Here is a 20,074-nt window from a genome sequence, read left to right on the forward strand (position 1 = left end):
ATCAATGCTTTTATTGCGAACAATTCATTTTCTTAACTGAATCGACAATCAATATCAGATCATGCATTCTTGTCGCTTCTATTTGTGCATTATTTTCCTTACCGTTTTCAGTCTATTTAATGTGCCTATATATACGATTATTATGTTGGTTTGTTATATCTTTATTTAATTAATAAGTAATGACTGTAATAAATTATTTGGGTTTGCTGGTGTTTTCTCAACAAGATCCTAAAATCGTGACATTATATTCACAGATATTAATCACCGGCTAAATGATTTCTGGGTTAAGTTTGATTTTAGCTAAAGCCAGGTGATTTTTGATGGTGACATTAAATGTCCAGCATATTGATACCGAGAAGAAAAAGAAAGAGAGGGCGAAATGGGGTTTAACGTCCACTCGACACAAACTAGGTTATTTCGGGACGTCATAGCGCTAATCCCAGCCCTAACTCTAACCTTGCTTACCCTAACCTACAATCTCGCCAACAATCACGTGCCCTAAACTTATTTACATCTCAGCGACCTTGACAAAAATTGAGCTGGCCTTAACAAATAGATTTAGCCTACCTCTTACGGTCAATTTCCCAATGTAGATATTAGCTTATAGTTATTCGAGTATCAAATGAGCAGTTGGAAATTGTCAAATTAGTTTTTCCAGCAGGGGGTTTGCCAGATTCCTGAGAAAATGTATTCCCCCAACCTCCGGCTTGAAATTTTTTGAGAAATACATGGTCTCTTTCGTCATTTTCGCGTATATACATACACAATGAGCTTTTTAAACAGAGAAATCCAACATCCTGTTTGACGTCAATTTTTATAATGAATTTCATACGATAACATTGTGATTTAAAATGTTGTTTTACAAAAAAAATATGTAGCTGAGCAGGGGGGGGGGGGGCGCCCCTGTCACCGCACCCCGCCCCTCTCCGAATTACGGGACACTCTTCATTTGAAGTTGCTCTGGTAGTCATCTTTTGATAAATCTAATGATCAATTTTCAAGTAAAGCGTATCAATTAAAGGAAGATAACTCTGTTTAGCATTTTCAATCAAATGAAATGTTTGCTCGATATAACAGTTCTTGAAAAAGCTAAACTAGATTTGGCGATAAAAATAACACCATCAGAACCACCCAATATATAATAAAAATATCTTTATTCATAGAATATAAATTTTAAAAATAAAAATCTGCTACTTTGTATAAAACAGCATATAAATTTTAATTTGCTAAGGACATCAAACTCTTGGTATAACTCAACCCAAGATGTATTCAAATATTATACATTTCAAAACACCAGTATTTTACTTTTGATTGATAAACCTATATCGGTAAATCTCTTTGACTCTATGCCCGAAATAACTTGCGGTCTGAAAGTCGGACCGGCTTTGTATATATACAGAGGAATTTGGGGTTATTCTTCTGAAAGTTTTTCTTTAAACCTGTAACGGGTTATTCTTCCAGGGTAGTTTTTTTTCCATAAGAAAACATGATATAAGGTTTTTCTTACGGGAATTCTGGGATATTAGAGACTTTTGGCAAGCGTATTTTCCTGGTCCGTATCGCGTATCCGTATGGATTTTGCGTGTGACGTCATCAATGTCTGTGTATTTCTCATACACGGCACACGGATACGGCAGCACGTATGGAACGGCTTTCATACGGAAATGGTCCGTATAACACTGTTGTCCTTTTCCCGTCTTTTTTTGCTACTTTTAGACGCTGAAATGTTGCATCATAGCGTTTTTATGAATCTGTGTGTATCCTAGAACACGAAGGTGTGTATTTGATGTGATTTTAACAGTGATAACGACTGGAATTTAATCATTATTTTTGATGGGTTTTTCTCGGAATTTTCATATTTTTCCCGCCTGTCTGCATACTGATTGATCTAAGTGCTAAACTTTCTGAAATAATACACTAGTGAAACCAAAAATTGCTAAAATCTGCCAAAACTCTAAAACTACATTGACGCAACGTATCACGTATACGATACGGATACGGGATACGGATGGGGAAAATCCGCTTGCCAAAAGTCTCTAATCTCATTTTACGTACATGTAAACAAGACAAAGTCCTCGACTTTGATTATGCTGGGGCAGAAAGACTTCAGAAAAAAAACCGACAGAAAAACTCCGGCCTGTCGGCAACGGTTTTTCTTTTTCTCGGGTTATTTTCGTCAGTATTTCTTTCACCAGCATAACCTCAGTCTCTTGTTTTATCCTACACATAATATGTCAATGCAGTATAGAAATTATGTAAATTTGATTAATTCCTAAGTTGAGTAAAACCATGTTTTATATCCACTAGGGTTGATTATAGGATTACAGTAAATATAGACAAACAATAAACTGATTAAAAACTATAAAATTTACAACAACAATAAAAACTGCCCACGTATCTTGCGTGTTTTATGTCTATATTGCAACACCTGAAATGTTCCCGTCCGTGTATGTACATGTATTAAACGAGATATTATGTAAACAATGAATTGTTTCTGTCCGTGTATATATCCGACAGGTATTATGTTAACATTGTTCCTGCCCATGTATATACCCGATGAGTTATTATGTTAACATTGTTCCTGTCCGTGTATGTACCCAACAGGTTATTATGTTAACATTGTTCCCGTCCGTGTATATACCCAACAGGTTATTATGCAAACATTGTTCCTGTCCGTATATATACCCATAGGGTTATTATGCAAACATTGTTCCTGTCCGTGTATATACAGGGTTATTATGTAAACAATGAAATACTCATGTCCAGTTATTATATAAACATTGTTCCTGTCCGTGTATGTATATATATACCCAACGGGTTATTATTTAAACAATGTATATACCCAACGGGTTATTATACAAACAGTGAAATGCTCAAGCCCCGTGTTTATGTCCAACGGGTTGTTATGGAAACAATGTAACGGTCAATCGAGTGTATCAGAAATACAAAAATACATGTTTATCACTGTCATTGAATATTTCGAAAATAAAAACCAGAAAAACATTAGTGCATACCCGTTAGTAACAGTTGATATATGGTGTTTGTTATCGGCCTCATATACAGTAAAACTATTTTTATTTTAAAAAAATAACTAGTCTACGTAATCTATTAAAAAGGGAGAAAATAAAAACAAAACGGGGTGTGGTGCGAATGTGATAAATTCAGGCCATATTTCACTTTATTTGCCCTTTAAAATAATCGTTTAAATACACACGAGTGTTTCAAATTATGTAAAGAAAATGATCACCAAACGTCCTGAATACTTTTACTGGATCGGGGGACCTCCGCAAAAACTCTTTAACTACTGCTATTTGAATTTGTTTAAGGGGGGGGGGGGGGGCTGCATAGCGTACATAATATTCTGCTGCTACATCATTGGTTGGAATTCGATAAAGTGTTAATATGTTATTTGATTGGTTCAAAGGAATGTTTTAAAAACAGGGATTATAATTCTCAGATTGAGACGATTAATAACACATTATATTAGGTTAGTGCTAAATGATAAGGCCAGCTCAATTTAAAACCTAAACCCTGGACCTAGCTGGCCTTAACAAATAGATTTAGCCCATTATATAATGATGTTAAAGCTGAGTAAAATGTGGCTCGGGATACGTCCCCTTGGTCTTTTCGAATCCAAGGTTAACTTGTCCATTATCATATTGTACACCTCTATTGTTCTCCTTCTCTAGATCTTCCAGGGTTCGTTCATTGATATCTTGAATACGTTTCTGGTGATCTTTCAGTCCATACGGCCTTATAGAAAGTCGCAACACCTAAAATGAAAGATTGTTTTGGTTTATATCCTGAAAGATTTATAGGTTTCTGATCCCTGATTGTTTTTATATCTGACCTAAGTTGGAGTTGACTTTCCATACGACCAGCTATAGATGACACGATACGCTTCCCATACGACCAGCTATAGATGATATGGGTCGCTTCGCATATGACCAGCTATAGATGACATATACTGCGGCGAAATGGAATATGTTGACGAAGCTTCAGAATAGCATTATCGTAACGCAAACGTGCGCATTTAAAATGAAATGGGGACATATAACATAGCGCGTTGATTCCACCAACTCGGCACAAATTGTCTTTTCCGAGATAAAATCATCAGAACAATCACAATATGTTGACATATTACTGTATTAATATCGCGGTATGTATCGCTCTATTGACCCCTATACGCTTCCATAATTATGAGATTTGATCTGTGATGCGATTATGCGATCGTGAAAACATCGTCATGATCTGATGTTGTTACATTCAGAATTACAAGATTACATCGTACATTTCATCCATTTATAAACAAGAGAGGGAAATGAGGTTTAAAGTCCACTCGACACAAACTAGGTCATATTGGACCTAACATATGGCCCGCTTTTATTTCAATAATTCCTTTGCGAGTAGATGTCTTTAGCAGTAGGAGGAAACCGGATGAGCCGGAGAAAACCCGCGAAGTTGTACAGGCGACCCTACTCCTTGGGAGGAAACCGGAGGATCCGGAGAAAACCCACGGGGTTCGACAGTCCACCCTACTCCTTGTCACGTCGATTAATAAAGGTGTTATGTTTTCATCGCGTCTCAGAGAGAGAGAGAGAGAGAGAGAGAGAAATGGGGTTTAACGTCCACTCGACACAAACTAGGTCATTTCGGGACTAACATATGGTTCAATTTTATTTCAATAATTCGCTTGCGCGTAGGGGTCTTTAGGAGTGGGAGGAAACCGGAGGACCCGGAGAAAACCCACGAGGTTGGACAGGAGACCCTACTCCTTGGGAGGAAACCGGAGGACCCGGAGAAAATCCACGAGGTAAGACAGTCCATCCTACTCCTTGTCACGTCCATTTAAAAAGGTGTTGTGTTTTCATTGCGTCTTTATTAGTATAATAAGTTGAATCAGTGCCGTAATATAAAGATCAACTCACCTCCATAGTAAATCCATATTTTATAAATGTATAGAAAGCAGTCAACGGAATGAAAATAACCGATGCACAAGCCATGGCCCAACCAATCCCAACGGCCCAATCGGGGTATACGTAGGTATTACGTGGTCGCTCATATTCTAATTCAGAGTAATTGATGGCACTCAAAATGAAAATAACCTGAAAAACAAATAAAATATCTTTACATTTTGCCTTTATCCAAAGTTTGTCATTCCAGAGTAATTTATGACACTCAAAATAAAAATAACCTGAAAAACAAAAAAATATCTTTTCATTTTGCCTCTATCCAAAGTCCCTGTAATACAATATGTATGTCGAGGCGTGTATGGAACACATAGTGACAGTCTAATTGTACAGCCCAGACATGTCATCTGTCAATTCCAATCTCTCTCTCTCTCTCTCTCTCTCTCTCTCTCTCTCTCGGGGTGTAAATAAGTAACATCTACTCACGATGCAGAAAAGTGGTGAGAAAAACAGCCAACATATTTTCATGTATGGCCAAATCCTTCTGCCCAACATCATTTCAATGTTGTCATAGAGACGGTTTACACCTGGGTAAAAAAAGACAGAATTAAAATATAAGAACTGTAAGAAACTATATGAAGAGTTTAAATCGACTTAAGTTGAGTAAAATATAGTTAATGTATAGCATATAACATTCTCTGATAACAAGTTCCAGACGGTCAATTCTGGACATTTCATCACTAAATTCGTATAATGACCAAAGACATCTCACACTCATGTTCTCTTATTTTTGGAGGGAGAAGTCCTAAATTTTTGACGGGAGAAGTCCCATAGTTTTGACGGGAGAAGTCCCATATTTTAGGCGGGAGAAGTACCATATTTTTGACGGGAGAAGTCCCATATATTTGACGGGAGAAGTCCCATATTTTTGGCGGGAGAAGTCCCATATATTTGGAGGGAGAAGTCCAATATTTTTGGCGGGAGAAGTCCCATATATTTGGCGGGAGAAGTCCTATTTTTTGACGGGATAAGTCCCTTATTTTTGACGGGAGGAGGCCCATATTTTAGGCGGGAGAAGTACTATATTTTTGACTGGAGAAGTCCCATATTTTTCACGGGAGAAGTCCAATATTTTATGCGGGAGACGTCCCATATTTAACGGGGTACCCGTTGATACAACTGGGTTGTCTGCGATATCACCTTCGGTGGAAGCGGACGTTAAAAACTAAGAGAACAAAGACAATACATCTGGGTATAAGTATGTATACAATTTTAATCCCATATTGTCAAGAAATATCCCAAATATCTTGTCGTAAAGTCAGAGGCTTTGTGCTTTTGCACGAGGAAACAAATACCACCAGATACAAGACTCATAATACATATCTTTAGGCATGGGAACTAAGTCAATTTATAAAGTTTTAAGGGATATTTTTGTAAGGGGAGTCCAGTTGTAGTCTAACAAAAAAATAGCATTTTAATTTAAGCTTACCATAACAATAGGCTACAGCAATCAACTCAAAGAAAGCAACAAGTAAAATAATTCTACTACCAGAATAATAATCAAACAGTTGAAAGACATACATTCCGCCCTGAAATTAAATAAACAAAATAATCAAATTAAATAAAATTCTGTGGTATGATAATAAAAAATCTGAGGTCACATTTCGTATCGTTTTCTTTAGTTTAAAATTTAACTTGTCTTCTAGTTAAGGCCATTGAAAGTATCAAAAAAAAACGAAAAGAAATGTAGACCAGTATTCTAACCAGACTGTGATAAAAAAAAATGCCCACAACTGTGTAAAAGAATGGATCCTTTAAAATCCCCAAAACATGATAATAACTTAAAGAGCATAGAAATTGTAAGTCTGACTCGATGGCCATATTTGATTTGAAAATATTCTAAAGGAATAAATATTCATTGAATAGACTGCTAATCTAGTGCGTAGGAAAGTTTGCAAACGGCTTCAAATAGTCATGATTATCAGGCCATTTTATATTAAATTTAAAGCGAGCGCTCTAAAACAGTAACGTCGCCCCTATAATGTGTTTTGACTGTTATTTCAAACGATTAACTATTTTGAGCTGAAACTTTCGGACATGGTTTACAGACTATTTGTGTACCTCTTGGCTCTTGATTGGCATACTTATCCGAACTATTTATCTCAGAGAACCCAGTCTCAATTCAAAGGGCATTTAAGGGCACTTTAAATTAATTAACTTACATTTGTTACCATGGAAAGTTCAATAAATTAAATTACTTACATTTGTTACCATGGAAAGTTCAATAAATTAAATTACTTACATTTGTTACCATGGAAAGTCCAACAAAGAAATTCAACACACAAATAAATCCTATAAACATTTCCTTTCTGTAGCCTTTTCTTAAAAAATCTGGATATTGATCAACTACAGCAGTAACTACACCTTCAACACCTACAAACTGAAATACAAATATACAAATAGAGAGAGAGAGAGAGAGAGAGAGAGAGAGAGAGAGAGAGAGAGAGAGAGAGAGAGAGGAGAGAGAGAGAGAGAGAGAGAGAGAGAGAGAGAGAAGAAGAGAGAGAGAGAGAGAGAGAGAGAGAGAGAGAGAAGAGAGAGAGGAGAGATAGAGAGAAGAGAGAGAGAGAGAGAGGATAGAGAGAGAGAGAGATGATAGAGAGATGATAGAGAGAGAGAGAGAGAGAGAGAGGATAGAGAGAGAGAGAGAGAGAGAGAGAGAGAGAGAGAAGAGAGAGAGAGAGGAGAGAGAGAGAGAGAGAGAGAGAGAGAGAGGGGGGCGTAGGGGTCTTTAGCAGTTGGAGAAAACCGGAGGGCCCGGAGAAAAACCCTAATTCTTGTCACGTACAACCGGGGAATCGAAACCGCGCCAGTTGACTCAATGACAGATCTTATGATACAGCACGCACGTGCTAACCATTCGGCCATCCCCCCACCCACCCCACTCCACTCCCACCCCGGCGCCTACAACAAAAGAATTGCAGCCCAACAACTATTCAGATCAACACACAGCGACGGATCATGGCGAGGGCAACAGAGACAAATGCCCTAGGGGCTCGGTGATTTGGTGACCATTTTATATATATATTTTGTAGAAAAAAATAACGAAGACTCATTTCCCCCAAATCGACACTCACTGATTAAAAATAAGTATATGACATCCCGCCCGGATATACTAAACAGACCACCATTTCTGGTCGAAATTTCAAAACATTTCCCGGGGGAGGACCACACACACCCTCAGAGGGGATGGGGGGACGATAATTTGAAAAATGTTTATTATTTTCAAAATGTACGCAAGATTCAAACATGAAAGGTGAAGATTTCCCATGGACAGTCTAAAGTTTTGGGTTTTAAGTATAATTTCGTTTCGTTTATTTTATCTGATTTTAACACTACAAAATATAAACGAAACGTAATGTGATCCCCTTCTGACTTTTAATCAGACGGCCATCTTTATTATATCGTTATAAAGAATTTATTTTATCGTTGTAAAGGGCATTGTCATTTTACCGCGACATTAAAACTTATCCTAATAGTTAGCCACGGAGATACAATCATATTCGGTAAGTTAGCCACGGAGATACAATCATATTCGGTAAGTTAGCCACGGAGATACAATCATGTTCGGTAAGTTAGCCACGGAGATACAATCGGTAAGTTAGTCACGGAGATACAATCATGTTCGGTAAGTTAGGCACGGAGATACAATCATGTTCGGTAAGTTAGCCACGGAGATACAATCGGTAAGTTAGTCACGGAGATACAATCATGTTCGGTAAGTTAGGCACGGAGATACAATCATGTTCGGTAAGTTAGGCACGGAGATACAATCGGTAAGTTAGCCACGGAGATACAATCATGTTCGGTAAGTTAGGCACGGAGATACAATCATGTTGGGTAAGTTAGGCACGGAGATACAATCATGTTGGGTAAGTTAGGCACGGAGATACAATCGGTAAGTTAGCCACGGGGATACAATCATGTTGGGTAAGTTAGCCACGGAGATAACAATCATGTTGGGTAAGGAATTTACTCTATACTAACCTGACTGTCTAGACCTAGTAGAATCACCATTAGAAAGAAGAGTATAGACCATAGAGGTGCTACCGGCATCTGAGATACAGCCTTGGGATAGGCAATAAAAGCTAATCCGGGTCCTAAAACATACAATTAAAATACAAAATTTTAAAAAGATATCTATAAACAGAAAGTAAATATAAAGATACATTATGGGAGATTAGATAAAGAGCTGGCAGTTCTCACTATAATAGTTAAAAAATAGATGATGTAAAGGGTATTTGCTGAAAATTTCAGTCCAATTGCTTCACTCTATGCCAAGAAAACAAAACCTTATTTTAAAAATCACCGTAGCCTCGATTGTCATTGTTACTGCTGTCACGATAATTAACAAAGTCACGATTATTCATTTTGCGTTTAATCATCAACGAACGTTAAACAGCAGATCGGATTCAAATCCAATAAAAATCGTACACATAAGAATGCATCGAGAGTTGATTATGGTCTTTTCATGTTAATAAATGTGTAATTAATAACTTAGAAAACATTTCAGCCCACCCCCCACCCCCGATATACAAAGAAATCGTAAAGTTTAAACTCAGTCGTCAATAGATACGAACATATTAATCATTATGAACATGTGACGTATTGGAAAATCTACACACTACAACTTCTATGGATTCTCATAATGCGACAATCACGTCATATTCAGTTTCGTATAACAGGTACAATCCCCTAGTCCGTGGCTAAATCTATTTGTTAAGGCCAGCTCAATGTTTGTAAAGGTCGCTGAGATGTCAATACGGTTAGGGCACGTGATTGTTGGCGAGATTGTAGGTTAGGGTTAGGGTAAGCATTGGGGCTAGGTTCAGGTTTAGGGTTAGGGTTGGGATTAGATCTAGCCCTGTTTACATCTCCTAACGAAAAATTGGGCTGGCCTTATCATTTAGTACTAACAACTAGTCCGTTGATTTGACGCGTTTCAGTTGAAACATCCATGTCCACATACTACTGCACTGACAATCTGATTTAAATACAGATCTATCTTTCGTTTCGTTTTTTTTATACTTTCGATGGCCTACACTACACGAAGATCTGACCGGTTGTAACGATAGGTCGCGTAAGAGGTCACACGAGCCGCTTTTGACCCTATGACGTCAGACATTTGATTAACCAAACAGCATTGATGTTACTAGTGAATTACCCACAGTTCCATGCAGAACACGTCTAAAGCTAGTCGTAACAGAGGGAGAGAGAGAAAGAGAGAGAGAGGGGGGGGTAACCTCCACTCGATACAAACTGGGTCATTTCGGGACTAACATATGGTTCAATTTTTATTTCAATAATTCGCTTGCGCGTAGGGGTCTTTAGCAGTGGGAGGAAACCGGAGGACCCGGAGAAAAACCACGAGGTTGGACAGACGAATTATTTTAAGAACACATTGATTACCTGATTCGGCCACCTCGGAAATAGGAACTCCCTGGATTTTAGCCATATAGCCCAGGATAGTGAACACAATAAAACCGGCGAAAAAACTTGTTCCACTGTTGGCTAAAGAAAACAATATGGCATCCCTGAAAATACATATTTATAAAAACTTTAGAATATCCTTTCAGAATTATGAGTACACGCTTCCTAATATTTGTCAATTGAAAAGGCATTTTGGTTTCATTCCTTGAAGGCTTGGTGTGGTAGGAATATTGCGTTGGGTATGTTATTTTATTCGTTATACACTAACAGTTGTATTGGGTGCCGATGTGGGTAGAAACATATTTTATTGGGATGTTAATGTAGACTTTAACTCAGCTTAGACGTAGACACAGACCGGGATGTTACTGTAGACTTTAAGTCAGTTTAAACGTAGAAACAGACCGTACTGGGATGTTAATGTAGACTTTAACTCAGCTTAGACGTAGACACAGATCTGGATGTTACTGTAGACTTTAACTCAGCTTAGACGTAGACACAGATCTGGATGTTACTGTAGATTTTGACTCAGTTTAGACGTAGGTAACAGGCTGTACTGGGATGTTAATGTTGATTTTAAACTCAATGTAAACGTAGTAACAAGCTGTACTTGGATGTTAATCTGATTGTAGTTTTTGAGTTTGGGTAGAAACAGACTATGATGTGATGTGAACGTAGATTACACATGGGTGCCGCTGTGAGTAGGAAAGACCGTGTGAACGGGATGTGATGTGAATGCAGATTGTGAAGAATGTTTGGATAATGGCGCGTGTTGTATATGTGCATGAATTTTGACGAGCAGAGATAAATCTGATTAAAATAAAGATCTATGATTTGTTTCGTTTTTTATACTTTCGATGGTCTACACTATATGAAGACCTGACCAGTTGTACTGGCAGGTCGCGCCTGTGGTCATGCGAGCGGTTTTTGACCCTATGATGTCAGACATTCATTAAACAATCAGCGTTGACGTTTCTAGTGGTTTACCCATAGTTCAGTGCAGATCACGTCAAGAACTCGCCGTAACAGACCGTTTCATTGGCTAATTCGTCACATCAACTAGAACGCCTGTTATATATCAACTCGTCTAGATCCTAGTGTAGTAAAGACAAGTAAAACGAAATTTTGAACTATAAAAACTGAACAACGTTGTAATTGAAGAGGGTTCAAATAGATTTCTAAATCACAAAATATTACACTGCTGACACCGATCTGAGTGAAGATCCTAGTACATTTTCCTCGTTTAACTACTTAATTCATATATAAATATTTATAGAATATGTATAGCATATTTATAGAAAATTGGCGAGTAAGTATAATATGATATCTTTAATCTTCTACACAATCATATCGTATTTCAATTAGCACATATCTTAACTGTTTTCCCATCACTTAATAGTAATTTCTCTTAAAGGGAAGATTCGCTAAATAAAAATACAAATTAGCACATATCTTAACTGTTTTCCCATCACTTAATACTAATTTCTCTTAAAGGGAAGACTCACTAAATAAAAATACAAATTAGCACACATTACTAAATACTAATTTCTTAAAGGGAAGACTCACTAAATAAAAATACAAATGTTTATTTCTGTTTTTGTTATTAATATCAACATATCAGGAAATTCCATTTTGTTGTTGATTTAAAATATTCCATAACGCGATGTACACAATGAAATAAATTTACTATTTGACTTACTACCAACTTTATTTGGGTCACTTTTAGAATAATAATTAACATAGTGACTTTTTTTTTCGGAGATCGATAAGAATGATCACGGACACCCTTAATTTATACCGATGCGAAAAAAGTCATAGAGAATAAAAGTGGTGTTTAATTTTGGTGCTATGGTTAAAAAACAATGTTTAAACAATGTTTAATTCTGGCGCTATGGTTAAAATAACAATGTTTAAACAATGTTTAATTCTGGCTCTATGGTTAAAATAACAATGTTTAATTTTGGCGCTATGGTTAAAATACAATGTTTAAACAATGATTAATTTTGGCGCTATAGTTAAAACAACAATGTTTAAACACAGTTTGATTTTGGCACTATGGTTAAAAACAATGTTTAATTTTGGCGCTATGGTTAAATAACACTGTTTAATTTTGGCGCTATGGTTAAATAACACTGTTTAATTTTGGCGCTATGTTTAAGAAACAATATTTAATTTTGGCGCTATGGTTAAATAATAATGTTTAATTTTGGCGCTATGGTTAAAATACCAAAATTCCCCAAATAACGACCAGTGGCTAACCGATGTAAACGTGAGTGAAGGAAATTTTGTATTTGGATTCACTTTAACTGCAAGGTAAAGTACATGTTAATATTTGGAGTAGCGCTGTAAACGACATCAGGGTCCTCGGAGACAAGATAAACCAGTCAAGTTATTGAATGTCACTTTGATGTGATCCATTAATATCTGTCTAATTGTTTACATTACCTCTCTCTGTTGTCTTTTATTGCTCCTACGGCCGATTGTTGGAACTATAAACTACGGTTCAGTTATATATTTACAATATTGCATTAAATTGATTAAAGGAGGCAAATCTCTAATATTTGGGACCTAGAAATTGACACAAATGGGTCACAACGCATATAATAATGTAATATGAATGTATATAAACTGATTTACATTCATTCGTTCCCCACTTTACTCTATTTTCAAATCAGTTATTTTCGGCGAAATACGCATGAAGTCTAAATCGAATAGCAATTTCTAGCATCTGGTTATTCCAGTCTACACCGATAGTATTTACTGCGCACGCTCGATCCAGATAAGAATATGTTTGACATGACTTTTAGAATATGTCTAGCCTCGTTCTTCGAAACGCATTTTGTCTTAAATATTGGATATCAGAAGCCCATCTTTTCCTGGTGAAATCACAACAACAATGTTGATTTAAATTGACAAAAAAATTTTGTTTTCAATGTCGAAGATTGAATGATATTGAGTTAGAGACTTAGCTACTTTAAACTATACCCGAGGTTAGGGGTTACGAGGTTAATTGCCACTTTATCAGATTAACAACCACTAGCCCTTTCCACCATTATTGTTTGTCAAAGATAAAATACAGAACAAATGACAGGATTTGATCAAGATTGCACTTTTGACTTTTACAGTTCATTGAACACTCACGATTTCTTTCATCAGCAGATATATATTTGCTAAGTGAACTTTCCGATTGAATCAATATAGACCACCACCCCCTGTAATTAGTAGCTAGTATTGTCCTTGACTTACCTGTATGAATTGTGGTTAAATTTGTTGTAACTTCCTAAAGCATTGAGCGTACCTAAACTTAGCGAGTAAGAGAAGAAAATCTGTGTTCCAGCATCTACCCATACCTATAAATAAGACAAAAACATGAAACAATTTATCGCCACTTATACCTTAGGTTTTATCGTCATACTCAAAGGGAGAGAGGGAAAGAGAGCAAGGGGGTTTAAAGTCCACTCAACACAAACTAGGTCATTTCGGGACTAACACATGGTTCAATTTTATTTTAATAATTCGCTTGCGCATAGGGGGTCTTTAGCAGTGAGAGGAAACTGGACGACCCGGAGAAAACCCACGAGGTTGGACAGACAACCCTACCCCTTGTCACGTACTACCGGGGAATCGAAACCGCGCCAGCAGTTGACTCAATGGCAGACCTTACGATGCAACGCGCACGTGCTAACCATTCGGCCATCCAACCCCACCCCCACCCCCTAGTCCCAAAGAGATATATTAGCCATTTAACTGTTTAGTATCTATCCCGCCCTACTCCCCTCTCCCTGGGAACCAGTCATCAATATGTAACAAAGGTCCGATATGGCATAATAATATGTTTTTACCCTCGTGTCTTTCAGTCTCTCTAAATCTGGTTTCAGGTAAAATATAACACCGTCATAAGCACCGTCTAGTAAAGAATTTCTAATCAGCAGAATTAACATAAAAATATATGGTGATGTAGCAGTCACATACATAACCTGAATAATAAAATAAAAATATATGGTGATGTAGCAGTCACATACATAACCTGAATAATAAAATAAAAATATATGGTGATGTAGCAGTCACATACATAACCTGAATAATAAAATGGTTTTAATAAAAGTATTTATTTAATTAATTCTTTTATTTTATTTTGTTGCGTATTTTTTACATGCAAACGGCAACATTAAATACGACCATTTTGTTATTCCCTAAATCTTGCCAGTATATCTTGACATGTACACAAACGTCAAGCTGATTAAAATACAGATCTATATTTCGTTTTGTTTTATTTTTATACTTTCGATAAACAACATTAAACCCAAGTAACCGACTGTTTATGCAAAACATTTGTTGAAGTCTTGCCAAGTAGAGTAACTATAATTGCTCATAATGGTTTTCTTATCTATATATAATATAGTAAAAAATAAGGGGTGATAAACATTGTCATAGACATCAATCTGATCTGATTCAAATACAGATCTATATTTAGGGTTTTCTTTATACTTTTGATGGCCTACACTACATGATGATCCGACCGGTTGTAGTGGAAGGTCGCGTCAGAGGTCATACGAGCGGCTACTGACCCTATGACGTCAGACATTTGAATAATCATTCAGCGTTGATGTTTCTTGTGGGTTACCCACAGTTCCGTGCGCCTCACGCAAAAAATTCGCCGTAACAAACCGTTTCATTGGCTAACCACTCACATCATCCAGGTTATATAACAACTCTTCCAGATTCTAGTGTAGTAAAAACACGTAAAACGAAATTTAGAACTATAAAACAGTTGACCTACCTTTCCAGAAGATTTGATACCCTTACAGATACAGAGATAGACGACGATCCATGCGAATAATAAACACAAAGCTAAATCCCATTTAATCGTTCCAACCTCATCAATACCATCAGATATAGCCAACGTTTTTAACCTTTAAAAAACAAAAACAAAAATTAGGCAAAGAGGAAATTGGGTTTAATACAAAAAAAAGGCTTGTCTCCAATTGAATATCACGGGTCCAGCTATGTGAGTTTTACTTTGAGAACCGTTTTCACATTAAACAGCGGATTCTTTTTACCCCACAAGTCTTTTCAATCCTATTGTTTTAACTTGTTTTCATTATGACAAATTGAGAAGATGACCCGCCCTCTCTTCTCACGACAACGATTTTAATAACTTTTCATTTTTTTATGTTTTTACCCATTTTCTATATCACGTCTTCTTATGTAAATAACTTGTTAAATCAACCTGTCCATAATATCTTGCCTTATATATTGGAAGTTAAATTTTTAATAAACGACAACCAATTCAATGCATTAAAATACAGCAATGGATATGAAAACAGTCTTGAGATTCAGAGAAGTATTTTCATATAGGTTTAGCTTGACTGCATTAATTTCTCAGTCTTTCATAAAATAATTAGTTGATTCTCATGCATCTCTCCAATTCAATCGTTCGATACTAAAGTATTACTCCTTAATCAAAGAGTTTGAGAGAGAGAGAGAGAGAGAGAGAGAGAGGGAGAGAGAGAGAGCGCCTTTAATGTCCACTCGACACAAACTAAGTCATTTCGAGAATAACATATGGTTCAATTCTATTTCAATAATTCACTTTCTCCCACTCTTTTAGCAGTAGGAGAAAACCGGAGGACTCGGAGAAAACCCACGAGGTTGGACAGGCGACCCTACCCATTATCACGTACAACTGGGGGATCAAAATCATGCCAGTTGACTCAATGACAGACCTTATGATTCAACGCACTCGTGCTAACCATTCGGCCAAAGAGTTTGAAACGCAAGCCCCGTTGTTGGTATATAGAGATTGAGTCGAAATCTAAAAAAGGTGATGACATCCACGTGGGGATAGACAATATACTTACTCCCAAAACTCCGTTACGGGATCGGAGAATTTGTAAACCTCCATTGGGTTGAATGTTAAGTTGTTTTTAGCCAAGGTGTCATTCAACGTTACGTTGGAACCAAAATCGTCATTACACCAAATGGTGTTCCATTCATGTCCACAATATCTCCATGGTAGTTCAGCTTGGAAAGAGTTGAACATGTAGTAGAATGCCCAACATAAAATGACATTATAGTAACAGTTTAACAAAAACACTATAATACATACTGTTATACCAATACCTATAAAAAAAAAACAATACGAAACACAATTAATTCCATGCATTATTATATTACATGGATCGGAAAAGCTAACGCACGAAGAAAATGTATTTAACCATGCATATAATTTTATTGAAAAAAAAAAGATTTAAATATTAAAAAATTAGTGGATTTTAAATATTTCAAATTTATGTTTCCATGTATATATTATTATGGGTTATGTGTGCATATATGTATATTTTCCTTTTTTCTTCTTTGTTTTTAGGGAGTTGGATGACCGAATGGTTAGCACGTGCGTGCTGTATCATACGGCCTGTCATTGAGTCAACTGGTGTGGTTTCGAATCCCCGGTTGTACGTGACAAGGAGTAGGGTTGCCTGTCCAACCTCGTGGGTTTTCTCCGGGTCCTCCGGTTTCCTCCCACTGCTAAAGACCTCTACGCGCAAGCGAATTAATGAAATAAAATGAACCATATGTTAGTCCCGAAATGAACTAGTTTGTGTCGAGTGGACGTTAAACCCCATTTCTCTCCCTCTCTTTCTTTGTTTTTCAATCTATTGTAATATTATGTAGTTTATTTGTAACCGGGAGAGGGGTTTATATAGACTTTGCCTGTTCACCAATCCTCTCAGTTTCTGAATAAATATTGTTTATAAAAAAAATGAGTTTAAAGCTATACATATGTTTTGGATGTGGAACTAGTCCCCAAGCGGTATTTATCTTCTTGTTCTTCTTCTTGAGGGCGACCCTCAAAAAGACTAAAGCTCCGCCAATTCAAGTACGATCCACATGAAACTTGGCATGCCTGTTCCTGGGAATGCTGGGTTCGGTTCTTGATACAGTGTAACAATTTCAATATATTATTTTACTTAATTTCGGAGGAATGTTACTGAATCCAATACCTACCTTTAAACAAAGGTACGATGTTCCATGTTTTTAGACCACCTCGTCCCATAAACTGTCCTAGGGAAACTTCCATAAAGAATACCGGTATACCTCCAATAAATACACAGAGGAAATAAGGCAAGAGAAAGGCACCTGAAATTTAAACAAAAATCTGATCAATAGTCATCTATATATATCCAAAAATATTAGCACAACCGTAAAGCTGCACAACTTTGTTTCACGGTAAACGATAAAAAAAATAAAAGGTATGCCGACACAAATTGATTTCAACACTGGTTTAATAACATTTTAACATTTTTAAAGTACTTTTCGTCTGTCTTGGAGCTATTCATAAATAATGTCACATATATAAAAATTCCAATTGATGATCTGCTCTTAGCTTGTATAAATATATATATATATATATGGAAATTAAAATATTGAGGAAAGAAACACAGTATTATATAGCTAGAGCTTTCAGTTCCATCGGAAATGAAATGAAATGTTGTTTAACGTCCTACTGTTCTGCTCCGACTGAGCTAATGAAGACGGGCATACGCCATACAGTGTGTTATGAGGGAAATTTTGCCCGGGCAGTGGCACTATGGCCCACTCTTATATCGAATTCCAACTGTCAAGGGATCTTTTAAATGCAGGCCAATGTATACACGAGACCTCGGGTTTTTCGTGCCATCCGAACGACAAGACATCTGTCCTTGTCAGGCCCTCCGTCCTGCATTGCTGACAAGGGGGAACCACGCCGTAAAATCTGGATAAACTTTCTCGGCCAATGCAGGGAACGAACACCCGACCTCCAGGCTAGCGAGCCATCGTCTTACCCACATAAAACGGGGGCTGTGGCCTACCCAGTAAAATATAGCATTATGACCTTTGTGTACTTTACTAAACATATAATGAATCTATTTGATATATGCGTACAGTTACACCACATCGTGTGTCACCCCTCACTAATTATTTATTAATTATAAAAACCCCAATAGAAATTACATGCACTCTTGCTCAATCCACCAAGGAAGAACTCAATAGTTAATTTATCGTTTCAATATATTTCTGGTCTATCTATGAATATATGAATATATATAATGTACAGGCTTTCATAATGCTATAAAATATTCAAATATTCGAGGGAAAGCCCCACAGTGTGCATATTGAGGTCAGGGGAATTTTTTTGATCTCACCCAGTTTTTTCTAGTGTTTATCTGTGTATGTAAACATAGATTTAAAGAGAATTATCATTGAATTCAATAACAAAAAGAGAAAATAGCATGGCTCTGCAATTGTTATTCGTTCGAATCGATGCAGAATGGGATTGGGTCAACTCCCAGGCAGACCTTTATATAAAAATCCCAGAAGAGATCACGGATTCGATATCGGTTTTTGCTGGGATCTAATTTAAGCAGTAAATGCTGTCTTGCTTTTTCCATGCGCCCTACAGAGAGAGAGAAATGGGGTTTAACGTCCACTCGACACAAACTAGGTCATTTCGGGACTAACATATGGTTTAATCTTATTTCAATAATTCGCTTGCGCGTAGGGGTCTTTAGCAGTGGGAGGAAACCGGAGGACCCGGAGAAAACCCACGAGGTTGGACAGGCGACCCTACTCCTTGTCACGTACAACCGGGGATTCGAAACCACGCCAGTCGACTCAATGACAGACTTTATGATACCGCCCGCGCACGCTAACCATTCAGCCATCCAACCCCCCATGTGCCCTACAACAACATCGCTACCCGAAATCTTGGCTGACCTGGTGAGACAAGAAAGACCGCCCCCCCCCCCCCCGGAATACTCGTTTATGTGCACATACAAGAAGCTTTGAGAGAATTGGACGGGGAGTAGACGGATTTTATACCTGTCCTATCACCACGGTCGGTGCACAATAGTACAATCTAATAAAAATACAGATCTATATTTCGTTTCTTTTTTTTTATACGTTTGTGGCCTCTACTATATGAAGTTCTAGCGTCAAGGGTCCTACGAGTTCCGTGCACCTCACGCCAAAAACTCGCCGTAACAGGCCGTTTCATTGGCTAATTCCTCACATCATCCAGAACGTGGGTTATATACAACTCTTCTAGATCCTAGTGTAATATCAACGAGTAAACCGAAATTTTGAACTATAAAAAACGAAACGAAATAGGATTGGTAATAGTAAAACGTCAAGCCCTACGAGACTAAGAAACAAAGTAGGTCGACTTTACAAATTAAAATATGAGGATTGAAGGCTGTTATACCTGATTGAGAAATTTTAATAAGACGCAATGCTAGAAATGAATGTAATTTATTAGAACGTTCGTTCATGTTCCCTTACTGTGCCATAATCGAGGTCAGAAGGTCAATTATATGTCCATAAAATAGTTTCGTATTTAGAATATTATTACGTAAAGTAGATGCGGGATACTTTAAATATTCAGTTATTATTTGATATGTGAACCACAAGTAAGAACAAGAATAAACACTTCTGGGTAGACAGCCCTTCTTTGGTTACTTATCGGGTCCAAAAATATCACGGTTGCCTCCTAATGTCAATACTGACATAATATAACACTACCTTAACAGACAATGAAGAAAAACTGTAAATAAAATATTGTGTACAAGAACTACTATATACAAGTATAATATTATAATTGTAGTTTTAACTACAATTATCGTTTAGTTGGTGTTATA

At 37.0% G+C, this 20,074-nt stretch overlaps 2 protein-coding genes across 3 annotated transcripts in view; both read right to left on the minus strand.

Annotated features, from left to right (window-relative positions):
• Window positions 1–20,074, minus strand: part of LOC130014122 (uncharacterized) — a 127,504-nt gene that overhangs the window by 24,666 nt on the left and 82,764 nt on the right. The window lies entirely within an intron of this gene.
• Window positions 1,138–20,074, minus strand: part of LOC126831056 (sodium- and chloride-dependent taurine transporter) — a 38,858-nt gene continuing 19,921 nt past the window's right edge. The window contains exons 2-13 of one of the 2 annotated variants that reach the window (XM_056103031.1): window positions 17,406–17,537; window positions 16,259–16,520; window positions 15,178–15,310; window positions 14,240–14,374; window positions 13,644–13,747; window positions 10,380–10,504; window positions 8,958–9,070; window positions 7,213–7,350; window positions 6,400–6,499; window positions 5,397–5,497; window positions 4,929–5,105; window positions 1,138–3,773 (exon numbers count right to left, since the gene is read on the minus strand). In XM_056103031.1, coding sequence (XP_055959006.1) covers window positions 3,582–3,773; window positions 4,929–5,105; window positions 5,397–5,497; window positions 6,400–6,499; window positions 7,213–7,350; window positions 8,958–9,070; window positions 10,380–10,504; window positions 13,644–13,747; window positions 14,240–14,374; window positions 15,178–15,310; window positions 16,259–16,520; window positions 17,406–17,537 — 1,712 coding nt within the window. In that variant the 3' untranslated portion in view covers window positions 1,138–3,581. Of the gene's footprint in view, window positions 3,774–4,928; window positions 5,106–5,396; window positions 5,498–6,399; window positions 6,500–7,212; window positions 7,351–8,957; window positions 9,071–10,379; window positions 10,505–13,639; window positions 13,748–14,239; window positions 14,375–15,177; window positions 15,311–16,258; window positions 16,521–17,405; window positions 17,538–20,074 lie in introns of those variants that run through there. The other variant, XM_056103032.1, reaches the window with a different exon arrangement.

Source organism: Patella vulgata, chromosome 8 (genome assembly GCF_932274485.2).
Source record: "Patella vulgata chromosome 8, xgPatVulg1.2, whole genome shotgun sequence".
Taxonomy (NCBI): Eukaryota; Metazoa; Mollusca; class Gastropoda; family Patellidae; genus Patella; species Patella vulgata.